Source organism: Pseudopodoces humilis, chromosome 10, assembly GCF_049639895.1.
Source record: "Pseudopodoces humilis isolate 2021_Gansu_Grassland_sample_001 chromosome 10, ASM4963989v1, whole genome shotgun sequence".
Taxonomy (NCBI): Eukaryota; Metazoa; Chordata; class Aves; order Passeriformes; family Paridae; genus Pseudopodoces; species Pseudopodoces humilis.
The window spans coordinates 28,537,714-28,564,374 of NC_142209.1; the positions used below are offsets into that span (position 1 = coordinate 28,537,714).

Below are 26,661 nucleotides of genomic sequence, written 5' to 3' on the forward strand. Positions count from 1 at the left end.
GTCTCACCATGGAAAATGGAAGCCAGTGAGCTGAAGTGTCTGAATGGAGCTGGACTAGAGCCTGAATTTCCTGATCCCTGTTCAGGCTAGAGCACATGACTGTCTCCTCTGTATGTTCTTGCATGGAAAATTCTTATTTACAGAAACAGAAGATCTGGAATTTGCATAACTTTGTAGCAGCAGTTCCTGCAGTATGCTCAAAATACTGGTGTTTTTTTAGAAACCTGAATTCTCATGTTGTTTGATTACATGAGGCTTTCAGCCTTCAATGAAATTCTACTGGTTCTTCAGGTCATTGAGGAAATCTTCACACAGATAATCCAGTTTGGGAGGCTGAAAGCCTGGAATGAGCTGCGTCCCTCTGGGATGTTTTTTGGGGTTCCAAGTGCCATTCACTGTGTCCCTTCTCTAGAGCCAGTCTGAGCTGCTTCACGTATTTGGGTTTTCAGGCCATGCATTCCACCTAAAACGTGGCAGGTCTGTGGGAGGAAGATGGAACAGCCCAGAAATGGCATCATTTTGACACATGGAAGACAGTGATTCAGTTATTTCACAGGTACATGGACTTCTGCAAATATGCAGCTCATAAAAACCTTGACAGTGTTTGAAGAAGCAGTTTGGTAGTGTCAGACCCTTGTAATTCTGCCAGCTGGCCAGTTTGGTTTCCATATAAACCATGGGCTGGAGGAACAGGTGAGCACTTGGTTGGCCTCAGGAAATATCCTGTCTTCTAAGGCAGTTTGTACACGAAGCTTTAATGCCATTTCTCGATCTGGACTTGCTCTGTGAATGAGGAGAGGATCTCAGTCTCTCAGATGCTAATCCAGCATCTCTTGTCGACCTAACATTGACCTACATCATTTAAACCAAAGTGATGTGCAGGCGACACAGTTTCTGCTGGGAAAATGCAGCACGTGCCAACATTTTAATATTACTCTTTTTCCTCGGCCTGTTTAAAACAGTATCTGATGTGAATGAAGGGAAGAAATGATGTACAACAAATTCCTTGCACCAAAATCTCAGAAAATAAAATGTAAATGTGTGAGAATGACACAAACTCCCTTTCTGTGAACACACACTCACAGAGCTGTTGGGAGTTGCCAAGAGCACAGCGAGCCAACCTACGGCGTGTACGTCTGTAATTTACTGAAGGGAGGGGACAGGTCTAATTTATGCACTTGGGCCTCAGACCAGGGTTTACCTCAATGCTTTTCAATGCACAAATTCTGTAAATCTTTCAGGGAGAAGGAATGTCAGCTCCTGCCAGGCTCTGGACATGCCGAAAATGTCACTCACACAGATGATGACTTGTGTTTAATTTGCTGTTGTGGATGGGCCTGAACCAAACTCCCTTTGTTGTTCCAAGCATCTCTAAATTTAGGAGGTTTTGGCAACCCAGTCCAGATATGAGTCAAAAGTTCTCTGTGTTCCAAAGAATAAGTATTAGGCTGCAAAGGTGGGAGTCGTTATGTAAATGGGATAATATAAAGGAATATCAGTATTAATACCTTTGTTATGCTCAGAGCTAGAGGTTTGCCAAGGCTTAAGTGGACTCAGGATGAGCTGGACACATCCAATTAATATAAGTAATGTGGCTTTTCTTGAACAAATGTGACTTCTTGGTGCACATTACAGCTGCTAAGTGTTCCAACTCTGCTGCATCTGGTCCTCAGAGGGTTACAAATGTGTATTCTAGTGCTACAGCCTGCTCTTATTTCTGCATTTGTTTGGTACTAAATAAATGGGTTCTGATTTTCAGTGCTTCTGTCAGGGAAATAAAAAATACTGGTGTGGCTTACTGATGGATATAAAAGCCCCAGGGAAAAAAACCCACAGAATATGAAATTAAGAATTATGTGTCCACATGCAAAGTAAGTGTGCTGGACCTCCCAACCCTTTCCTGATGTCACTGCTGTGTTCACAAATTGTGCATCGAGTGTCTTCTAAGGCTCTTAGTCAATGCCTCATCTGAATTTCTTCCACTGATGGCACAATTATCAGTGACCATGTTCTACTGCTCCTCTCTCATGAGGAAACTTCTCCTTCATGGAGGAAACCATCCATGTGTTTATGGTGGCACTGGGGTGCTGGCCCAGGCAGGGAAAGTGGAAGGTGAATTCCTTGAGCTGTGTAGTTGTTTTGTCAAGTGTGCAATTCTGTTCAGTTTCAAGAAAAGAAAACAGGATTTCCTTCCACAGTCTTCTACAGAACCCTTCATTTCTTTAAATGTTTTGTGATTCCCTCATCATCACATACCAATCTCACTCCAGGACATCTCCTGAGTGACTGGGATTTACCACTAGCAGATAAAAAGAGAGAAATGCAGTGGCATGGAGGAAGATTATTCCAAACTCTCTTCTGGCTTCCCAGGCTGGCAAGACAGGCAGGTCTCTCTGTTCTCTGCTTTCTCCGTGGCTCACCATGATCTACACCTCCACTCCCTCCCAGGGCCCCTGGCTGGAATTGTCCTTTCCCCTCTGGTGCTCCCTTGCTGCTCTGCAGCATGCTGGCTGTACCACTGTGGGAGAAGCTGATCTGTGCCTTTTCTTGTGCTGGCTGAAGCACTGAGCACTCTGATTTACCCTCCCTGGAAGCAGTAGGCAGAATCGTGGAGAAGGCACAACGTGCTACATGAGGATCAGCTTAGCAAGTTGGATCCGTGACACTTTGCAGCAGAATAAAAACTGTTTATTTTCTTTCCCAGCTGTTCTCCCAAGCACTTGGAGCATTCATTTGCCTCAGCATGCAGGAGATTTACGTATTTCACTTCCATTGACACGGCAGAAGAGACCCTCCTCACTTGTAGATTTGTTCTTTTAATAGGCATCCAGCACAACTGGGAATTAAGTGCATGTGTGTGTCCAACAGAGAGGAGACCAGAACCAGCTGTAGGCACAAAGAACTGCTTAGGAGGCCCATTTTTTTGTGCTGATTCGGTAACTCACGGGACAGGCAAATCTTCCTTTTTAGGAATGGGGAGAAGAGGAAAAACAGAGGACCTCATCTTCAGATTGTATCACAAGTGGAAGGGGAGAGATAGCAGGGAGAGAACTCTCCACATGAGATTCTCCTCTCCCTGATGGAGCAGCTGGAGCAAATAAGGTTCATCCTGAGCAAATGTGAGCTCATGGTGCCTCCACTCGAAGCTGGCAGAGCAGCCGGGGTGTTCCGGGCTCTGAGTCAGTGCTGTGATAACTTCCTCGTGTGACTTCCTAAATGAAGTTAGAGATCCTAAAAGATACCAAGGGACTGTGGCACAGACCTGCTGCTCCCAGTTTGAGCTGTCTTATATTCCAAACCTCTTTAAATTGTAGATCTTATTGCAAGGACAATCCGAGATTTTGGGAGAGACAGGTAAGGCCCTGTAGCCATTCTCACTACTGGGAGATACAGGGATGAATCACCTGTACCATATAATGACAACACAAGCCCAAGGAACACAATCCTCAGCAAGATCTGTTAGAATTAGCCACACGAGAAGGTGAATCTTAAAGACAAAAGGAAATGGTAATAGGAGGGAAGAAGTGGCAATGACCGGAGGCCTTAATTTGATGCCAACGGTATCTCAGAGAAAGCAATTTCCCAGAGGATTGTCAGAGATGTGAAATGAATTGTTAAGAGCTGCTTTACAGGCATTTGTGGGCACACACACCTGCTTACAGCAAGGGAAAAGACAGTGCGTAAATGTCTGGAATATTACATAAAAGCTGTCTGGTAGACTGGGCAGAGCAATTAAAATCCATCTCGCTTAAACGAACCCTGAGTGCAGGTCAAACAAATCTAATTTTTATTGTTCCTTAAGGAGATGTCTGTACAGGAGACAAAAGGGGGGATGCAGCCGTCAGGTTAAAAAATCAAGATGCCTTTAAAAAATTAAATGTTCACAATAGTGCTACAGCAAGCTGGATAAATGATATATTACAGCGATGGTTTAAAACTAATTGATGACTAATGTTGTAATGCATTTGTAGCTACACTGATCTATTATATATCTTGGCCAAGCTGAAGGGACACTTCAAGGAGAAAAATTGCTAACTGTTTTAACCTGATGGAACTCAGGGAAAAAATAGTTACTTTACGAGATAAATGGAAAGGTTATGACCTCCTAATGTACATCTAGGTCTTGCAATGCAAAATCAAATTATCATTAAACAGAATGTGATCTGTGATGGAATTAAAACAACTACAAACCAGCACAGAAGCTTCCTCAGAGAAAAACAATAGCCCAGTTTGAGCTGGGAGCAGTGGCTGCATTGCTGCCTGGCTAAAGAACTGGTGTAACAAGTTGGGATGGAATTGTTTTGTTCTCTAATGAAAGTTGGTTTAATTGGAGAGCGCAGGAAAATCGTAAGCATCTTTACGGCCATTTACATATGTAAGCCATTCTATAAACATTACTTAATTACTGTATAAATCATTAACAATTTACCCTAAGTTACATGTGTCTCTCTGGCTCTTGCAGGGTAGACAGGAAACCTTATTTTCCCCTCCTCATTTTTGTCATGCCTGAGGCTCATGCCCTCTGGGTTTTACCCTTACAGTTGGAATTCAGAGGAGATGTCAGTCAGGCTCTGCTTATTTTCACATCTAATTCATGCAAAAACCAGGTTTCCTCTTGAGGCAGTAAACTGGCCCAGATTTGCTTCAAAGTTTGGCCCAGGTTCAGTGAATGACTCACTTTAACTAAGGTACATCCATCTTCCTGGCTGGAACACATGGTGGGAAGTGTTGTCAAAGAGCAGAGAGCCCCATGAACCACAGCTCAGAGCTTCAGGACCTTGCAAACCAAAAGCAGTGGCTCGTTCCAGCCCCTGCTTTCCTGTCATCCAATATTAAGGACATCAAGTGGGTGTCCCAAACATTGCTGCTTAACCCAGAGTCCCAACATGGGGTTTTGCAGGCTAAACACACTGGAAAAGGCTGGGATGGATTGCTGGGAGCTGAGGTGGGAGGAATTTCAGCCAGAAGCCTCCCTGGTTCTGGGATCCATGCAAAATTCTATGGAATAAATCTGGCAATAGGTAACAAATGAAGATAACATTGTGGGCCATTTGCAAAATACGGATTACCTTGAACAGCCATGATTTAAAGGCCAAAAATACCACTCTCAGCCTCTGAATTGGTTCCCTCCAATAGGAGTATGTAAAATGAAAGAGAACAAGCTAACCAGGATACCCCCCACCACAGGTAATACTGATTTTCTTCTGCTTGAGAATAAGTTTATGTAGCAAGGACATGACCAACCTGTGATATCATCTGAGAGCAACATATTCCTCCATGTATTCTTCCATGACAGATTAAACCTTGCAGTGGGTAGGGAAATGCCTGCAATACCAAACTACAAATATATTGTGCTTTGAAGGGTTTGATGTACCAAAACCCCTCAAATCCTCCATATATTTTAACTGCTGTACATCAGGCTTCCTCCTCTGCATTCACTCAGTTTTGGTTTGAAGCCCAATACAGACAGCAGCATACAGGAAAAATAGTTTTTTTTAGCTCAAAATGGAGCAGTTGGAGTTTTAATTTGGGAGGTGTTTCTTTTACAGGGGGACATGACTCTTGGTTCAAAATTTTAAGTTATTCAGGTCATGGTATCGGTGTCAGTTTTCAGTGTTGGAAACTCAGTTGCACAAGTACCACTGAGCTGACTTAGAACATTCATTCTCTCAAAGGATGGCAAACAGTCACATCCACAGCTCTATGTGAGATTTCTTTCCTTCACTAACATTAAACAAAACAGCTCAAACAGATATTTTTTTATTCCAGATCAATGTGATTTCTTAAAGCTTCGTGTTGAGTAGATAATCCTCAGAAGGGATTTTTAAAGCAGAAAAGCATATGAAACAACTTTGATGAAACTTGAGTTGCCAGTTTATTTAAAAGCAATAAAGTAAGGAGGACAAAAACCAGAGTTAAGTTGTAGCAGGGCACTTGGCATTCAAGGTGACAGTGATAGTGGTCAGGAAGGATGAGGTTGTGCTCTTAGCAGCCACACATCAGGTCCTGTGACCACTACGGCAGAGTCATGCCCTGCACATGGATTTGCTTCTTAGCTGCTGACCCTCAGTGGCCAGAATTCCATGAAAAGAAATATGGGATAATTATGTGCCATTCTAATTTTCCAATCCCATATGTCCCAAGAAGACAACTTCCCAGTGTACGCTGTGACCATGGGGACGAGGTGTCCACCAGAACATCCCATGGCATTTCCATGACTGCAACAGACTGGAGGTAAGGAAACTGTTCTGGTGTTTGGATACACTCACAAACAATGATCCCAGCAATTCTTGGAGAGGGTGGGGTTACATATCCAGTCATATATTCCTCCTCATTTTGAAACAATCAGACATAAAATACTCTAAAATAAGAATGCATAAATAATTACCACTTGTTTCCTTCCTCAATTTCTTATCTTGCTTTATCACAATATTCATAGCTGTGGCTGACAGAAATGGCAAATATGTCCAGTATTTCTGAGTTTTGTCGTGTCTTGTTTTTTTATTTCACTTTCAGCTTTTCTGACTGGTCAATGACCCATGATGGTTTTATCATGGCTTTGGAAAGACGAACTGTAAAATCCAGAGGTTACCAGAGCAGAAAGGGATTTTAAAGAATGCCTGAAGAAGGATCATTCTGCTGCTTGTGAGAACTGCAGCTGTACCAAAGGTTTTTGTATCTCTTGTACACACATTAAAATATATCCTACACATATTTTTCTATATATCTTAATTTACTGAGAGCATTTGCTCCATTTGATTTATACTGAGGCTTTATGATTAGTGTAAGAATGCAAGTAGGAAAGTCTACAGTATTCCATGTTCTTTCAAATATTATGTCAGTAGTCCAAAGGACTTTTTGGTGTGATGTCCTGAATGTTCTGATTGGTAAGAGAGCTCAGCATTGAGCACATCATTTACCAGCTCACTGCTGTCACAAGCTATTGCATCCTTCTTCCCTCTTGACCCAAACTTGATTAATCTTTCCATAGTTCTGGTTCTAGTATGGTTTTGAGACAGTGTTGATTTTCCCAGGAAGCCTTAAGAACATGAGTATCTGCTTCATGCTGTCTGGGCAGCTCAAACAACTGCAGAGGGAAGGGAATAATCTCCCCCAGACCCTTGACAGCATCACATTTCCACCCCGTCACGGCGCCCGGTACTTGCAGCGCTGGCAGGAAGAGCTGGGGAAACTCCTGCTTGCTGGGCCATGACCTGTGGAGCTGCATGGTTTTAGGAAATACCAGGTTAGCTCCAGGAGCAGGGAAGTGTTACAGCTCTTTGTTCCTAAGAAGAAGTTTTCAACATCAGTGACAGCATCTGTGTGTGAATTCAGATTTACATCTGTCATGCAAGGCATAAATCCAAAGCACTCTGTGAGATCAGTCACGCCCAGAATACTTAAAGTTACCTAAAATGTTGGCAAATTAACATCTCACATTTTTCTCCAGAGTCCTGAGTGGTGCAGACGTTCTGTTAATCATATATTGCAAGCTCAGGCAACACATTAAGTATGGAAAATGGGTTTATATAACAAAGATGAGGCAGAACAAACTGGATCCACAAATGTCTTTCTATTCACTCCATCTATAATAATTTCATTACATTTCTTTGGGGTTTATCCAGTTTTGCCGTGACCACCTACTGACAATGTCTCTGAAAGGAAAGAAGAAAAACCACGAAATTCTAACGTGCAAGACATACAAAATAAATCCTGTGACGTTTTCTAATATGGGAATGTTCCTAAATGCCAGACTAAAACATCCCTCCAACGGTTTCTTTTACAGACTTCCCTTGTTCCAGAAACTTGGCCTGACTTAGGAGGAAACCCCATAGTTGTCCCTTAAAAGTTGAATTGCATCAGTGTGGGCAAGATGTTGGGCCAAATTCCTTAATGGTGCAATTCCATGAAAATCAGAAATCCTACACCAGAGCTGAATCTGCCCTGTGGTATAAAATGATCTCCCTGGAGGCAAGACTTTTGGAAGTCTTTTTTAATTCTAAACAGACAATTTGTTTTGGGTTGTATACAGAGCGTGACAATCTCACTGCTGGAGGAACCAGCTACATAAAAGGTGACTTTATCCCCATTTCTCGTGCCGTTCAGTTTATCTGTGTTTGATTTGCAGGTAGCTACATGATCCTACAAACTTCATTTTATGCAATGGAATGAGCCCCTGTTCCATTTAAGATTTTAAAAGATTACAGAGCTGGTGTTGGGATATTTGTACATTTTGCAATGAGCTAAGGAGAAAGGCTGTGTGTTGTTTATAATCTGGGAAGTACAGATCCCAGTTAATCTTACCCTTGGAGAACAGACAGTTATATTTTTTATAAATTAACAAATCCTGACTGATTGCCTCCTTTGACTGTGTTGACCAGTTTTGGAATTCAAAGGGCAAAATAAGATCTGCCTTTTGTAGAAGGTGCCAGGAATGGCATCGGGACACACTGCCTGGAGGGAGGCTGAGCCTTTTCAATCCTCCCCACACTGACTGGATTTGGCACCACTGTGTGATATATCACCACTGTAACAAAGTACTTCATGCAAGCTGGTCATATCCTATGGAAAAAAACCTTGGAAGGATGTTGCAGAAAAAAAATATTTAACCTCTGTTCACTGTTTTTCTGGAGATGTAAGGCACTGTGAACTTTGAGGAGATTTTCACAGCTTGGCTTGTGAAATTCATTTCCAGCTTGAGAGATTGTGATTTCACGATTTTGCACATCTGGATTTTGGCACAGGGCTGTGGTGGGAGATATTTCTGGCATCCAGGGAGATGTCCTGCCTCCCAGGACAGTCTGTTTGCTCCTGGGCAGTGAAGAGTCCAGTCCTGGCTGAGCTGTCACCTGCCTGCCCTGCCCTGGGCAGTGTCTGTTCCACAAGGCACAGGCTGCACAGCTGGAGCTGGCTCTGGCATCATTGAGCTCAGGAATCACTTGAATAAAAATGTTAATGATAAAATAATGTTTTTAAAATTCAAGGAGTGTAAGGGATAGGCAAAAAAAAAGTTATAGGGGTATCTGTACTGTGTACTCTGGGAAACAAACAACATTTTCACTAGCTGAAAACACTGTGTGCACAGACTACTGAGCACTCCCTCTGCTACCAGTGGGCTGCTTTCCTGGCCAGGCATTTTGGGAGGGGGTCTTCTCCTTCTGGCAATCTTCCCAGAGGGGAACCAGTTGATGAAAACAGGACTTTAAGCCAGGATTTCTTCAGCATTTACACAACAGAAGGAGAGTTTACAAAGGTGGTAAGAGCCATGAGCATTTTCCCATTGTGTATCACTGTGTGTCAGCAAAGTCATCCTATTTTCCCACCAGGATCACACGGTGTCATAGAACCTCACTTATTCTTATGGCATTGGAAGTGTGGTTTCAAAAGAAAAATCCCCATGCTGTCTGGAATGCTCAACTGTTGGGTACCAGAGTCGGAAAACATCCTGCCTGCCTGCCACGAACGTTAGGAAAACAGAGCAGCCCTGACTCGAGTGCCAAGTGGTTTTTTGGAAGGCTGACTCCCCTGAGAATAAAGGATATTGGTGTCCAGCCAAGTGGGCAGGCAGCAACAGGCCCTGGGCAAGACACTGGAATTTTGGTGGAGCCTCAAATATTGTCTACTTATTTGTATCGGCTCCTGGATTTGGTATTAAAAGGTGAGCTGCCCAAAATGTGAGCTGCCCAAAATGTGAGGAAATGGGCCACAAATTGATAAAATTGGAATTACTTTTCTAGCTATATTTAGAGGCATTTAAAACAGGGATTTCCCTTTTCAGCCACTCCAGTATCCAAGAGTAACTTAATATTTCTGTTAAAACCAGAAAAAAATCCCCCAAAGTAAATTTCCTTTTTTTCCTATTGTACACTCAAAAATCCCTTCTTGTTGCAGAGAATTAATTTGGTTTTTACTTCCCCATTTCCCTGTTTAGATGAATAGTCCTGGTCTAATGGACAAGTAAACACTTCATCCAGAGTATTCCCCAGCTTCTACTTCCTGTAACACTTGAAGAAGTGCTATACTTCTTCAAATGAGAATAAAACCCACCCTCAGGTGCTTGTATGAACTGCCTAAGCACACACACGAGCAGGAACTTTAATAAATACTTTTGTCCCTTCTGTTTTTATACTAATAAACATGTAAAGGGAATTTTTGGGTGTTCAGAGGTCCATTGCTGCTTGACATTCACCAGGAAGTTGGGATGTTGGGGCAAAACTTGCATCCACTGAACTCAAGAGATGTTTTTGTGTTGATCTCAACAGCAGGGCTGAGTCTTTATTTCCTCGACAAGGCTGGAAAATGTTCATTCTGCCTCTTTCCCCTGCACAGACATATTTTCTTTTCTTTACAGAGGGAGTCGTTTGTCTTTATCTCACCATTCACCTCTCTCTCTGATTGCAGTTAATGGAATTGTCACCTTTATGGACTCATGCTCCATTTCTCAACCTGTCTGGACTTTGGCCTCCAAAGGTTACCATGGCTAGTGAAGTAATATGATTGAGTCTTTTCCGACAGATTTATGCAAGATTTCTTCTCCAGCAAGTGTCACATCTAGTCTAGTTCTGTGAAAGAGAATATTTCAAAGATGCCAACTGTCATCTAAGCCCACTAAATTGTTCTGTGGAGTTGAGAGGACTGTGGGGCATCTCGGGCAATGCTGATTTACACTACCTGGAGCTCTATCCCTGCTGCTTGAAATATGGGCTCTGGTTAATCACTAAAAAAAGAACATCCCTGTCTCCCAGAAAGCACATTTAAAATGGAATTTTCATTAGTTACTCTGTAATGAAAAGACAAAAGGGTGTATTTTAAGTGAATCTGTCCAGAATCCTGGAAGAAGCGGGGTGGGGAGGTAGGGGTTATTTGAAGGAAAACTATAACAGCCACATGCGAAAAATTGGTCTTAAGTTCCATTTAAGGCACATACATCCACAGAATATTTTCAAGTTTATAGAAAGATTTTGGAATTATAGAGAATTCACATCCTCCTGCATTTGATGCAAAGCACAAATTAATCATCATTATTCTGCACTAATATAACACCTCTCAACCCTCAGCTTTCAGAATATTTCAAAGGAGCAATGAATTAAGCCTCATGTGGGCTTGGGAATATGTGATAATCTAAACTTGGATTCTTTAATAAAAAGCATTTTCAGGACTTTGATTTTGGAAGTTGGAAACTTGTAATTGTTCTTGAAAATATCTTCCTTTGCCACTCACTCGGAAAGAAACCATGTGAGTACTAGAGAAGTGAGATAAAATGGAAAAATGTATTAAGCAAAAGTTAGTAAGTTTGTCTGTACTTATTTTTGTTATTTATTGGAGAAAAAAACTGGGTAAATCAAGGTGCTAATGTGATATAGATGTAAAAAAGGCAAATTTGAGGCCTGTCTGTAAAAGAGTGCAGGGGGAATTATTATTGCCACCATACAAGTCTCTTGCAAGCCATCATTTAAACATTACACAGTGTGTCAGACTCTGATCACTCATGCTCAGAAAAGATGAATTCTGACTGACAGCAGATAATCCACAACTTGCTGTTATGAGAGAAAATAAATGATTAGTATTTAACTTGGTAAAACAAATAAGGGACTTCAACAGTGTCTACAAATACATTGTGGGAGGAGAACAAGTATTTTACCAAAAGAAACTGTCAGTATATGACTATACAGAGGGCAGAAATAAATTTGTTTTTAATGAACAGAGAAATGGGATTCTGGAACAAAATCAGGTCCATTTCTCTGGGCTTCATTTTACTGCTTTTCAGTCGAACAAAACATTTGGGTATCTCCCCAGTCACGGTGCCTTGTTTTAGGCCACTGAGTTAATGTGAAACAGCTCATTTGTGTCTCTGAACTTTACACTTTCCCTGCATGGAGCACTTCCCTGGCCAGAGCAGTGGCCCTATGCTGGGATTTGTCCCCACGGGCCAGGTCTGACTCAGATTGGGATGTGCACATCTCAGAAAAGAGAAATGTAAATCTCACTACATGGCAGACCTCCTGGGGAGCTAAGCAGAGCATGAGGGCACACATTCACACCATGCTGTATGATTTGGAATTACAGTCAGGAGGGGGTATTTTATTTTTTAGCCTATCTATTCAAAGCAAAACATTTGGACTAATGCAAGAAACCCACAAACACTGCAGAGTTTGGGTTGAATCTCCTTTCTTAGCCAGCCCAGACACAAGGTCTTCCCAACGGAAAAATCGATTTTCACCCAGATTTCAGTTTGGTATAAGCAGTGTTTTCCATCAGAAAATCATCCCAACGGAAAATTACTAACTGGTTCTAGTACAAAGTGACTAGCAAAGCTCTCAAAATGATTCAGTGGCAAGGCTGGAATGAGAACCCACAGCTCCTGACCACGAACCCTGGGCTCTAACCACGAGACAAACACTCATCTTTCCCTGAGCAAGGCTGTTCCTGCAGCATTTCTGCTCAGGACGAAGTGGGAATACTCTGGAAATGTTGCAAAAGAACTTTTTTTTGCTGCAAGATTTCCTGTTGTAGAACATTTGGGGGGTAACGGGAAAAATCCCTGGTGGCTCCTTGGGGCCAGAAATGTTTGGACATGATGGGAATGTGAGGGCTGCCATCCGCTCCTCCCTGCGTGGGTTGAGGGGGGTCATGCAGGGGTGTGGTGGGATCTGGTCCCAAACCATGGAGTGCTCAGCCATGGATGCCCCATGGGTTGGACTCGATGGTCTGAGAGGTTTTCCAGGGATGCATTTGAAGGCATCCCACTCCTCTCTCCATTTTAAGGCCCCATCCTCTCTCCATTTTAAGCAAACCTTAACTAAACCCAGGGTTTTCTTCCTCACATCAGCAATTCTCCAGCTTTTCAGGTAAAACTCTCAGAGCGACCCCGTGCAGAAAACCAAACTCAGGGGCTGCAGCCCTGTTTTACTCATTTAAGGAGCATTTACATTACATTTAAGGAGGCTTACGATGAGAGATGTCCTGAGCCCTGACATTCCCTCCCGTTTATTTATTCTTCTGTATGTTTCTACGTATTTATTCGCCTGTATGTTTTTATATATTTATTCTTCTATACTGTATACGTTCTTAGTGGTCTCCAGGTGGCTTCTTGCACCGCCGCACCGCTTTTGCGACCCCCGATATTTCGCAGCCGTGTACGGGGCAGCGGGGCAGGGAAATACGATTTCTCAGCCGTTTAACAAACCGCACCAAGCCCGCGCCGGCTCCCGGTTCAGCCGCGGGGGAAAGGCCATTCCACCCCGAGCCGCCGCTGCCCCTCAGCCTCCGGCGGGGCCGCCGCTTCCCTGCCCGCCCCCTCCCGGCGCAGGCGCGGCCGGCCCCGGCGGCTTTCCCGGCAGCGGTGGGTTCAGGGGACGTCCCCGCCGGGCTGTGCCGGCCCCGGCAGTGCCAGGGGCACAAGTAAGTGACGGGTACACGAGTAAATGACGGCCAGGGCACGGCGGCCCCCGGCCCCTCGGCGCGGCCGCCCGTGAGGGGAGCGCGCCGCCTCAGCGCGGCGGCAGCTCCCGCCCCCGCCCCTGTCCTTTTCGCTATCCCTGCCCTTTCTCCGCCGTGACGCCCGGAGGATCCCGTCCTCCTCCGTTAGGGCTCGGATCTGCTGCTCTAAAAGGAGGTCTCGCGTTCGTGTTGTTCTTTAATCATCAGCGCCGCCTCCTTCCTCAGGGAGCCCCTCGCCGCGGCCGCGGGCCCCGTGCGGCGCGCCCCGGCCGTGCGTGGGCTGAGCGGTCACATCGCTCCAAATCAGCTCAGAGCCTGCTTTTCGTGTAGCCGATGGGATTTACGTCCTTCTGGCTGTCCCAAATTGCCTCCTACTGACGTTTCTCTACCGCACGGCACAGTTCTCTACGGTGCACTTACACATGTAACTCCCACTGTAATTCAGTGGGAGTGGGGCTGCCCTTGACAGCCCCCAGGCAGGCCGGGGTGCCCAGTGCCAGAGGAGGCATTTGAGGCTGCCCAGGGCTGGGGTGGGATCCTCCCAGCGCCTCCAGTGCTGTTGGATCACCTTTATCCCAGCTGCCTTCCCATGTGCTTCAAATACAGCTTCCTGTAGGAGAAGGAGAGGCACACACTGATTTCTTGGTGGTGTTAAGTGACAGGACGCGAGAGAGTCTGAACTTGTGTCAGGGGAGGTTGAGGTTGGATAGTAGGAAAAAGTTTTCCCCCAGAGGGTGGTTGGGTGCTGGAACAGGCTCCCCTTGAAGGGGCATAGAACCAAAGCTGCTAGAGCTCAAGGGAGCATTTGGACAATGCTTTCGGGCACATGGTGTGACTCTTGGGGTCCTGTGCAGGTCCAGGAGTTGGACTCCATGATCCTTGAGTTTCCTTTCCAACTCTGCTTATTCTGTGATTCTGTGAAAGGGCAGCACTCAGGTGACCTGGCCTGCACAGGTGGGATACACACATCACTCACGAACTTGCCTAATTCTCCATATCCCCAGGAGATTTCCATAAATGTAGTCTCCAGTCTCATCTCTCTGGCACAGGGGCTGCTGGCACTGGTGTCCTGCTGCCACCACTGCCTCCCACGTCCTTGTGCGGCTCCCCTTTCTGGCACCTTCACAGCCCTGTCTCCTTGTCATGCGCCTGTGATCCCGAGCAGCTCCTGGGCTGGCACAGAGCACACCCCAGGAACCTGCTGGAATTTACTCGTGCTTGGCTCCAGACCTTCCAACACGGCTGTGTTCCTCGCTGGTGCCAGGCTCTGCACCAGTGAGGAACTGGTAACTTGGCAGATTCCTTCCCTGCTGAGGTGCCTGGGATTTGTTAGGAAGTTTACAAAACTTAGCACCAGTGCTCTTCTCTGGAGAACACTTATGAAACAAATTCCAGGGAAGTAGAGGAGAGGGCTTGGTTATCTTGGAAGTTTTTAGAAAGTAATAAGCAGACACACTGTTGGGAAGGTGGTCTTGTATTTCATTCTCATGTATTTTCTTATCCTGGAAGACCATTTCCTTAAGTAGTTGAGGTCAACTTTATTCTAAGTGTATTTAAATATAATACAAAAATAATGAAATTTTAAAGGCTCTGTAATGTTAATGGTCCCTTTCATTCAGGAATGTATGTGAGCATATATTAAAAAAAAAGAGACACTTCTTTTTTCCTGGGAAGGGTGTCTGGGATGGGAGCATGAATGCAGAGAAAATTGATTGCTTTAGGGACAGCTGTTCCCAGCGATAAGAATCGTGGCAGAAATAAATGTATAGTGTCAGGAGAGACTAAATAAACTACTTCTATGTTAGGAAATTTTTATGTGTATTCTTAGCCATTTCTATTACTCCATTCTGTGTTTCTCAGTTAAATTATCATTTTAAAATGTTGGTTCTTTTGAATAAATAAATAACTGGTTTTGTGCAGAATTAGTGTTTCTTTTAACCTAAGTTAATATGCAACCTCACTTCCTCTTAAGTAGTTGTGACAGGAACTTCGGGGTGAGTATTTTTGGAATTGCAGCCCAAATAAATGTTTAATTTTAAACTGACAGATTACTTGGGGCTGTCATTCTTCTCAGGCTTTTACTATGCAAGAGTGAACAAATCCTGTAAAATAAACCGTGTATTGGGCTTATGGACACATGTTTGCTTCTGGGCTGAGCATCTTGAAGTGGTTTGCAGCATGTCTTTAAAAATTTATTTCACTGTTGCATCTACTGCTGGCCTAAGTGCTCCAGTATCTGCCAGGAGTAATTATAGGCAGTTGGTTCAGATGTTGCTTAAATGTGTAAGCCTTGATGGGAAATGCAGTGGATTTCAGCCAGAATGCTAATTTTGATGTTTTATCATTTCATAAAACTGTGAACTCAGAACAAATTATTTTTATACTGATCTGCTGATATGTAATCACAGGGTTAGTGCCAGATTCAACCGTGATGTAGCACCAGAATCTAAAGATGGGATTAAAGATAGAATATCAGCATTGCCCTAGGTTGGCTAATTTGTATCTATTGTGGCATAATGGCTGTATTTACCCATGTACCCTGCATGGAAGCTCCTGGTGCCAAGGCTGGTTTGCTGCAGCAGTGCAGTTTAAAGCTTTTATGTGAATTGTAATTCTGCCTTTTGAATTGCATTCTCCTCCAAATTACATTTTATAACTTAAACTGATATTTTTCAAATTCATGTTATTGTGCTAGGCTGTATTTATGTTATACTGCTTTTTTGTGGTGTGTGTTTTGTTGGTTGTTTAGGGTTTTTTAATTGTTTCTCCGTTTTCATCATAGCATAGAGTGGAAAAAATAAAAAAGTCACAGTACATGAATCAATTTTACAGGCGAAGAGCAGAGATTATTCTCTCTGTCCATCACAGGTAGGTTAAAGTGATAGAGACACAGGGATATGAAAGATCTTCCTTAGCATTAGATTGATAAGCTGGTGAATCCAAACACTTGGGTCCATCAGTCATTTTGGAGCCTGTTACCTCTTTTCAACTAGTCATGAAGCTGCTACAGCCAGAATTTATGTAATAATTAGATGGCATTTTTTCCCCCTCAGTCAATGTAAACAAGATAGTGTCTTCTTTCAGGGCTTCAGGCATTCTGCAGTGTCATTTGGGACACGTCTGCTTGCCAGGTCATTAGCACAGCCTTTGGGGATGTGTGCAGCTGCAGCATCAGAACATGGAATGGAGCATGGTGTGCATGGGTTGTATCCACTGCCATTGCCAGGCTGGGGAAAAGAAGGGGTGCTGCTATACACCCCCTTATTCCTTATGTTTTCCTGCCTGGGAATTGTGTCCTGGCATTAGCTGATCAACATTTCCTCTGCTGGACAAATTGGAGGTTATGGCAAGTGTTCAAAATCCTGCTGCTGTGTGAGTGTACCTGTGATGTTCATGAGCATCAGGGTTTAGTCCTGAACTCCTGATAGTGGCTGGGAGGTTGCCACTGATGATGCAGGATCAGACCCTGCTTTGGAAGTGATGGCCCAGGCCCAGCAGGGCCCAGAGAGCTCTGGAGGGAATTGGAGCTGTTGGTTTTCCCCAGAAGGCTGTGTCTTCTCATCTGATATAGCCCTTTTCTCAGCCTTCCTATTTCCTGAGAGCTCCTCTCCGCAGCTGTTTCCTGCTGTTCCCGGGGTTAGGTGAGCTCTGGAGCAGAGGAGCTGCTCTTGTTTCCTTTGTGTGGCAGAGTTACAGGTCAGGGAGCAACAGGGCAGCCGGGTGTGCTCTGCATGGGGCTTGTGCTGATGCAGAGCCCTTCAGGGCATGCAGCAACCTCAGCAGAGCCAGGGAAAACCAGCATGAGCAGTAGTCCCAAGTCTTTTCCAAGCATGTAGTTGGAAGGAGCTCCTGGATCCCTCTGTTGTGGGGCCAGTGTTTTGGGACCTGCCTGAAGCTGGGAATCCCTGGCCAGTTCTGTGCTCCTGAGCAGCACCTCTCAGCTGACACCAACACAGTTTTCCTCCTGCAGCATCTCCGAGCAATATCTTGGAAATGTGGCTTAATGTGGCCTTGGCATTATTTCTTGCTGTTTATTAGTATTAACTACTGCATAATGTGTTGTGGTACTTGTGTTACTGCCACATCCATGAGCACTCGGAGCAGGAAAACGCTTTTTGTCTTACTTGACCATGTACAGATTGTGAGTTCAGCTCGACACCCATGGTCTGTGGATAGCTGCAGTGAGGCCTTTGGGGTGATTCAGAATGCAATGGAATCATGACTGCATGGAGAAAGTAAATACACAGCAATTGCTTAATGTCTCCTCTGGCTCAGGAACTCAGACACATCAAACAAAACTAGCAGGTGGCACGCTCAGAACAAACCAAAGGTCTTTTTCTTGCATTGCTTACACAGAACTTTATAACTCGTTACCACAGTGGTTTGCAGTTAAGAAAGTTTCCCTGGATTCAGAAAGAGCACAAACAAATTTAGAGAGGAAAAAGCCTTCAAGGTCTGCTAATCCTAAAGATAAAATTTCTGGCTCAGGAAGTGCCTTTACTATAGATAGCAGGACGAAAGGTGTCCTGGGGAAGTACTGCTGGATGAAAAGGGCAGGCATATGCTTTTCTTACGGCTTCTGCTGTTTGTGGAGGATCCTGGGCTAATTGGATCTTTCATCTGACCCAGCACAGCCATGCTCTGCTCTTTAATCAGGAGCCAGAATGCCATTGCTCCTATTTGATCATCAGTACCACAGGCTGTGTCTGCCTGTGTGAGCTGGAGACAGGAACTGGAAGGAGAGCAGAAAATTCTTCTGTTTAGTACAAGCTCTTCTCAAGCAGAATATAGAGAAAATTAACATTGTTGTACGTGTAAGAGCTTGGTATTTACTGACACTGGTCATGCTGACATCCTTCTGCTGTTCCTGAGTGAGAGAACTATGTAGGCAGTAGAAGCTGAAAAGAAAAAGTTTTTGGATCTAATTTTTTAGAATAATTTAGTCATTTTCAGTTCTCCGCTTACTGGTTACACCAGGATAAACCCGAATATGCCTTGCTTTTTATCAGAGCAGGTGGAAGTAGTTTGGCCTGAAAATATTTAAAATCCAAAAGACAGAATTAGAGGGCAGAGGGCAGCAATGAAGTAATGACTTTGTCTTGGACACTGAAAGCAAGGGGAAGAAAAAAGATCTGGAGAGACATTACAGCAAATTAGTACATGGTGAATTATTTATAGAGAGAAAAGGAGATACTAGAAAATAGTAGAATATTTTCAGTCCTGCCCATGCTGGGATTTATTGACACTGCATTACAATGTTAGAGGGAGAGTTAGGAAGGTTTGGATGGAACAATCTAAATTTTATAGGAGTGGAGTCAGGGTTGGATCCTACTACAGAAATCTTCCAGTATTTGAAACTGTTTCTCCTTGTAAGATGTGAGAAGGCTTCACAGAATGTACCAGAGAACTGATGAAAGAATCTAGAGGTGTTTGGTTTTCAGTGAAGAAGCATGTTTTCCCCAGCTCCATTTTTATTTATTCCAGTTTTGTTACTGTTAACATAGTCCTCACATTCCTAAGACTGTTTGGGGAAGGGAAAAGGGGAGGTGAGGAGTGCTTTTGTTCCTTGTGTTTGTTTTGTTTGCTGTGGGGTAGCTGAAAAATAAATGCTTGTTGATAGTTATAGCATAGTCCCTTGGGCATTTAAGGATATTTTCTATATTAGTACTGCCCTTCACCACAGCGTTAGAATTCCCCATCTGCTCCTGCTCTCCCACACAGACATGTGCCTTCTTTCTCTTTCCACGTTCCAACAGGAATTACAGAAGCTGGAAGAGGAAAGGGAGTTCACTGTCTTCAAGGAGATACTGCCACTCTACCACCACCACTTGTATTGGTTACTTAACTCTAGCAAGCCAACAAAGTGCTGAATTTCCAGTATAATGTCAAAAGGGCTTGTTTTGCTTTATGTCGTTTCTACAGTTGAAAAGCAGCTTTCCTTTAGCATGTTTACATCTTTTCACACAAAGCTTATGGAGCCTAATTTGAGCTTGTTAATATTTTTCTTGGTAACGCATAGGAAATCACAGCTGCACTACTAAAAACACACAGTTTATCCACAATCACTGGGTCTGGGCAGCCCACAGCGTTCCAGAGTTCAAAGTTTGAAACAGACACGCCAGTCCTTCCTAATTCCTTGTGTTGAAGCACACAACACCACAAAGTCTAAATTGCTGCTGCTGAAAGCTTGTGCTGAGCTTGGGCCTGTGCTGATGTGAGAGTACAGCCCCTCCTGCCTCGTGGCTTTAACAGAAAGGTAGGTCCTGGCAGCTCAATAACCGTGAGGTGAAGTTGGACAGACAAGTCTAACAGTGCTCATGAAAAACTCCTCTGGTTACTTACCCATTCCTTTTAAAGTAAATAATGTTAAGGATTTTTTTTTAAATTTTTAATATTTTTGCAACTGAGTTTCACCCCTCCTTTTTCTTTCTTCATTGCCTATGTGGGAAAACTAACACATTTGTATAAGGATAAACTGGGAAGTCTGTGGTTTCCAGCATGCACATTTTGAATAATATTTATACAGACTATTCTTTAATGGGCCATATAAATATTTATCATATGCTGTAGCTTTTTGATCATAAATGCTTGTTTGAAAAGCCATTCTGTCCCTGCTGTGATTTGCAGGGAAAGAGGCCATTGCTGGTTTAGTACTTGGAGGGAATTTTGGCTTCTTGTCCTCACTTAGCAGTTACAGTCATGGATTAACACGGTCAAGCTGGACATGTCTTTTAATTTTACTTTTTTCCTCTTTCCCTCTCCTTGTGTTTGCAAGTTCAGATAATAAGTTGAAAATATGAGGCTTGAATTCTGCAGTGGACAGACAAGGCTGTATTGAAGTTCTGGAGGCCTTTTTTTCTTGTCTGCAAGGAGCCAGGCTTCCTGAGTTTATATACTTCAGGGATTTAGAAGGTACTATCTCCACTGCCTTCCACCCCTTGGAAGTCCATGAACATGCATCATCCATGCATAAAATATTTTGGTGTCATGTTAGGAATATTGTGCTTGATGAACTGACCTGTCTGACTGGACTTTCAGGACATTTTATTTCAGTAATTTTTCTGGTTCATTTTTCCTCATGATTGTATTGCCTGCAGAAGCTAAGAATCCAGTAGATAAAAAATCCAAACTGTTTTATTTGCACAACAGTTTTCACGTGGCAGTGAAGGTTGGTGTCCAAATTCCAAAGCAAGAAGCTTGTGCAGGGACCTTCTGCTATCCCTGAACTCCATTAAAGAGTTCTTTCAGCTCCGATTTGGAGCTTCCTCTTGTACCAAAGGAAGCTTTTGGAAACAAAATAGAATGACAACATTCCTTTTTAAAATTCTTATCACTGTACTTTGGCTAAATATTTTCCATCAGCTTCTCTGCTGAGTTCTTAGGTTCTCAAGAAATACCCTTGGGCAGAGTCCATAATTGCTGACATTTATGACCGGGAGATGACAGTGCTTTTTGTGGATGGGGTTGATAAGTAGGTGGCATAGCAAGTGTTTGGTATTCCAAAAAAACCCTTGGCATCAAATTATGTTTTTGCAAGCAGATCAGATCCTGTTGCAGAGACACTTTACTTTGAAAAGCCTCTGTAACTTAGTGCTTGCTGTTCTTGAGAAAGGATTAATATTTACTTTTAGCCTTGTGTTTTAATGAGATATTGAGTGCTGCTTTGTGCATCTAGGTGAGCTTTATTCAGAAAGAGACCAATTAAAATAAGTTTGGGGTTCTTGCTTTTGTACTGTCACTTAACTCTTTCCTGTTCCCACTGACTGACAGCAATAAACTGGTGGATGTGCAAAGGTTGATATGCACTGCTCAAGCACACAAACAAACTCTGCTTCCTGCCCAGTCACTCACACAGGCACATCCTGGTTGCTTAGTAAGGAGAAAAAAGGAAAGTAAACATTACATGGGCAGATTGGGTTCCAGGTTTCAAATGTTTGTGGGAAGAATCCAATGCAAAGCCATAATTTCAAGTGCTGAGTAGGAGGTACTGTGAGCTTAATTCTCTAACATCTGCTAAGCTTGTTCTCTAAGTAGCAAAAACACATTAATGAGCTAAAATCAAGGCTGCCATACAAGGAAGAGAAATTTGGAGTAATATTGTGTGTGAGCAGGAGGCAGGATATAAAATACCCCTTTTGCTATTTGTATTTTGTGAAAAGCAAGTAAGAAGGATTTGCCCGTGTTTAAAAAAAAAAAAGAATCTGGTTTGCAGCTTGTGGTTTATTCTCAACTTTTTGTGAGTCAGCAGCTAAAGGCAGAGCCGAAATAGGGGAAAAACAGGGAAATTCGTGAGATAGTATCAGGAACAGTATTATGCAATGCCTTTGTAGTAAAATTTCTCACAAGGAACTTGCAGCACCTGCAGCCAGCCTTTGGAGCTTTGGAGGTGGATTGCAAAATGAAGAAGTAAATACCATGTTGGAAAGAATGTCTTAAAACTGCTTTTCCAGCTGAGGGCTAAGAGGGAGAAGCTGAGTGCTGTCACCCGCAGGTGACAGATGCAGTATTAATCACCCGTAGCAGCAGAGTTGTCCTCTCTGGCAGAGGGATTGGCTTTTGTTCCTCTGACCAGGTCACAGAGCCAGGGCCAAGAAAATAAAGCTGGCTTTCTTGCCAATATTCCTAGGTGTTAGACTCATGGCACACCATTATTTTTAGCTGATTGCTCATCACTTGGACACATGACCTTGCTTAACTAGATTAGTGCGTGTTGCACCTAATCTGCTGGGCAGAACCAGTATGCTGGCAGGCAGCAGCCAGGATTTCCAGCAGGACCACAATATGCTCTGTAGCTTGGAGTTTTTTCTACTTTCTGACAGTATTAGAAGCTGATGATCTGTGCAGCTACTCTGATGACCCTGCACGGTGTGAGCAGAGTGCGGTGTGGTGACTGCGTTGGTCTGTACCAGGGACAGAACTCCCTCGTGCTGGCCAAGCAAAGAACAAAACCATGGACCCTGGACCCAGCAGTGGGATCTGGGCATAAAATGCCAGACTGAAGCAGGAAAAAATGATTGTGTGATAACAGAACTCCACAGACTGACCACGTTTCCATGAGCTGTTTAAGGGGTGGAAGGAAGGGAAGCCTCAGTTGGTTTCTTCAGCCATGACATTGTTTTATGTCATTTTCAGTGCAAATTAAACTTTGTCCTAATGAATTATTATCCAAAATTTCCCAAGATAGGGGGCTTCTTTTTTTCTTCTCTATTTCACTTGCTGTCTCTAACCCTCAATGATTGTAGATTTGTGATATCCATCAGCAGCAGTGGTTACAAGCCAGCCATGGATGTGACAGACACGTACATTGCGCCTGTAGTTCTTGACCTGCACTCAATGTTATTATTAAGAAAAAAAAATAATTTGAAATGTGAATAATCATATTTGGTTAATCAGGACTTTCCAAATCTTTCCCCCTTTGTCTATATTCCTCCCTCTAACCACCCCATCTGCCATATCCAGAAATTATCCAGGTCACTTCTTTAGGAGAAGTGGGCTGTTTTTAAGTAGAGCCATTTTGATGCTCTGTAAATACCATGTGTTTTAAATACCAATTTATCCATTAATTTTCTGAATATCAGAAGCTATGTGTCAGCTGAGTTTCATGTGTTTCAGAGATGTAAAAGGTTCATACAAGCATTAAACGTGGTACTTGTCTGATGTTTCAAATACTTCTATCAGCTCTTAGCATTCTCACAGCTTGATTAAAATGTAAATGTTAACTATTAATTAAGAACAAGCTGTGAGAAATTAGGAACAGTGTATTTGTCACTGTATTAAATGTCAAATAGTTAAACTTAATATAGTGAAATAAGCTACTCATTGTGAATAATTAAATCAATTAACTTAACCTCACTTTGTTCTTGTAGGATGTCAGAGTAGGCAGAGATTTCACTCCATGCTCTCATAACTCAACACATTTTCAGAAAATTATTTTCTGAGTCTTTAAAGCGGTGTGAATTGATGGTAGAGAGCTCTTGGAAACTTTATTTATTCTTTTTTTCATCTGGGTAATATGTACCTGACTGTCACATAGTTACTTTATAATTACCAGCATGGTACCACAGGTGGGATGTTTGGCTTCATGGGAGGCAGCACTCTCTTGGCACTTTTTCCATCAGTCATTTTATCTGCTTTTAACCCCTTTTTTTTCTTTTCCTTCAGCAGGTTTTATTAAAAATGCCAGGTGAGAAGCAGACTGCAATGAAATACTACGTTGGAGTTGACGTGGGCTCAGCCAGCGTTCGCGCGGCTCTGGTGGACGGGTTTGGGACGGTGGTGGCACATGCAGAACAGCCCATCCAGATTTGGGAGCCACGGCCAGACCACTATGAGCAATCCTCTGCAGACATCTGGGCTGCCTGCTGCTCTGTCACAAAGGTGGGCAAGGACAAAATGAAGGATTTGTGTTGCAGGTGATTCTGCAAATTTTGAATGTTCACGGTCCTGCAGTCCCCATGCCTGTCACTTCCACTCAGGTCTGTTTGTGCTGTGTAACTTGTGACCACCCTTGTGCATTAAAGGCACCTTGGGGCTGATGCAGCCTCACAAATATCTGTTTTACTGGTGAGGATTTGAGGGCCAGAGTGAAAAAACTCATGCTACAACTGCAAATAGAATCAAAGACATTTTGTGCTGTTACTGCAGAGGGAGGATTTACCCACTGTCTTCAAGTCTCACATCTGTGAGCTTTGTTTAGCTGGCATATGACAGTTCTTGGAGGAGTCAAGGTTGCTCAGAACCTGGCAGTGCATATATCTTGAGATCTGCTTTGGGCTGCTCTGGGGTCATAAAGGAGTATTTATTGTAGAGAAATTGAAATCTGGTTTGTGGATGGCCCCTAAAGGAACACTTTTTATCCTCATTATAAGAGGTTCCAGTATTATAAGACCAAAATAAATATCTGTGGATAGTATCAAACATAAAACCAGATTGAAATAGACTTTACTACAGGGGAAAATTTGTACCTTCTGATCCAGGGCTCTGCCTGTACATGCTGGAGATAAAGGTAAATTAGAGACCTTGCTTGCATTGCACACAGGGCCATTTCATCTCCTCACTACAGCCCTTGCCTTCTGCATGTTTTAAGGTTGGCTTTTTAAATATTCATGATTCACTTGGTAATTTGCAGATGGACTGTTCACCCATTGTCTTGTTATTGATCAGCCTTTTCAATCATTAATGAGCTTGGCTCTGCAGAAATGCCCTGAGATGGAGCAGAGGGGGTGAGTGGATGGAAGGAAAAGAAGGGAGTGGCAGGAGTGATAGGGAAAAACAGCTTGACGTTAAAGCAGGACAAGTCTTCCTCTGCTTATTTGATTTTTCTCTGAGTGGCTTTGTTCTTGCTCTGGGCCTCTGTAAATGCAATCTCTTATATTTAAGCAATAAAATGGTCTCAGAAACTGCAGTTTTACAGAGCCAGTAAGAGATTGGCACTCTGCAAGTCTACTGAAAGTCTTTCCTTATAGTACTAATTAAAATAATGATATTTTTATTGTTCCTGAGAAGTGGCAATTTATTACCGTGCTACATTTTAGGTGTCTTGCAACCTCATTTGGCACTTAATCCTTGAGGGTGTTGTGTTTTTTTTTCCAGTGCTGCTGGAAACCATGAGGTTCAGGCATTTTGGGGCAATGGTTAGGTTTTTTTTTTATTTTTGAAAACCTTCCAAAAAGTGTGCTGTTCATGCTCTTGGTAGCTGAACAGAGGTGTGCATTGCAGAGGTGTTATCGAGGCTACAGGTTTTGACCAACTTTAGTTTTGGGACTGTTCAGTATTGCAAGACAAACACAATTTTACCAAAGCAATTCTGGAAGATTGTTGCTTCCACAGGCAGGAATTCAATGAAGTAACTGATGGAAACACTTGGTCCTAATCCTGGTCTGTATTTCATATCCAGCTCACCTCCGAGCTTTAGAAAAGAGAGAAAATTGACATTGCAAGTTTTCTGCTGCCTTTTTTTACTGATTTTTTTTGCTTCCTACTTTTATCCAGGACTGTGGATAAAGACCTCTGAATCTGGATTTGAAACACAAAGAATTTCTGGTAATTTGATGGGCTTATGATTCAAAGTTTTAAAGAACACTGAATTTAGGAAATTTCAGAGTTTGAGCTAACTTGTAGCTCCTTTTGTGTACTCAATAGTTCAGATGGCACTTGCACATGCAAGGATATATTTGTATTCCTGTGTGTTTTGTGTATTTTCAGGAAGTTGTCCGTGGAGTGGATGCCAGCCAGATCCGAGGGCTTGGTTTTGATGCTACCTGTTCCCTTGTTGTGGTGGATAAACAGTTGCAGCCTTTGGCAGTCAACTCTGAAGGTATGGCTCCACACAAAACGTGGTGCTGCTGTGTGAGTTTTACCACTGATGGGAGGGAACTTTCCTTGTCCTCCAAATGCCAAGTGGTGGGGCTGACTCTTGGAGATGGAGATGACACAAACTCTTTTTTATAAGAGGATTTTTTCCCCTGGTTTTATTGTTTTAATTTTACTGCAAAATTAAATCTGAGATGAGAATTACTTACTTTGGTTAAATATTTGGCATCCTAAGATGACATTCATTCATCTTGGCGCTGAGAAATTGCTTCGTAGGGAAATCCATGCTCATTTTTCTTTTCGGCATGTTTTCTTCTCCTTCAGACTGTACTGCTCACTGGCTAAAGGAATGTTAAAAATGTTAGTGTTAGTGTAGTCTAACTGCTTGCTCTGTCATGGAGCTGCAGGCAAGTTCAGTTTCTGTATTGTATTATACTAGTGTTCTTTCTTTGTCTAGGACAGTGCTAAACATCAGAAACAGTCTGTGACCTTTTTCTAAAAATCTGGGGGAGTTTTCATTAATTTTTGGGTAGATGATTCAGAAGAATCACAAAAAGCCTGTGCTGCACTTCTTTTACCCAGTGAATTCCACTTAAGATTAGGTGTGTGTTATATCAGCAGTTACAAAGACATAATCATAATTCTGTGTATGCTCCCCTTCTATTCTCAGATGTGTTTGTCATCTCCTCCTATCCTTCTTAAAAAACCAGCTTTGCCCCCAAAATGTCCTTCTCTAAATTTAGATCGGATTATTTATTTTTCAGTTTGAGAGTCTCTTACAATCTGTTCAATGCCTAATGATGTCTGGGGTTATTTTGGGTCTAATGAGTCAAATTCAGTTCTCATTTTTTGTGCTCTGATATCCCCAAGAACTTTGAGTTTACACAGTGGTGGTGCTAAACAACAAGA

General features: G+C 43.0%; 1 protein-coding gene across 6 annotated transcripts in view; it reads left to right on the forward strand.

The window, feature by feature from the left end:
* Positions 1-26,661, forward strand: part of FGGY (FGGY carbohydrate kinase domain containing) — a 242,162-nt gene that overhangs the window by 103,353 nt on the left and 112,148 nt on the right. The window contains exons 1-3 of one of the 6 annotated variants that reach the window (XM_088060214.1): positions 13,338-13,401; positions 23,605-23,817; positions 25,645-25,756. In XM_088060214.1, coding sequence (XP_087916340.1) covers positions 23,617-23,817; positions 25,645-25,756 — 313 coding nt within the window. In that variant the 5' untranslated portion in view covers positions 13,338-13,401; positions 23,605-23,616. Of the gene's footprint in view, positions 1-13,337; positions 13,402-19,376; positions 19,697-23,601; positions 23,818-25,644; positions 25,757-26,661 lie in introns of those variants that run through there. The other 5 variants (XM_088060212.1, XM_088060216.1, XM_088060211.1 and 2 more) reach the window with 5 other exon arrangements.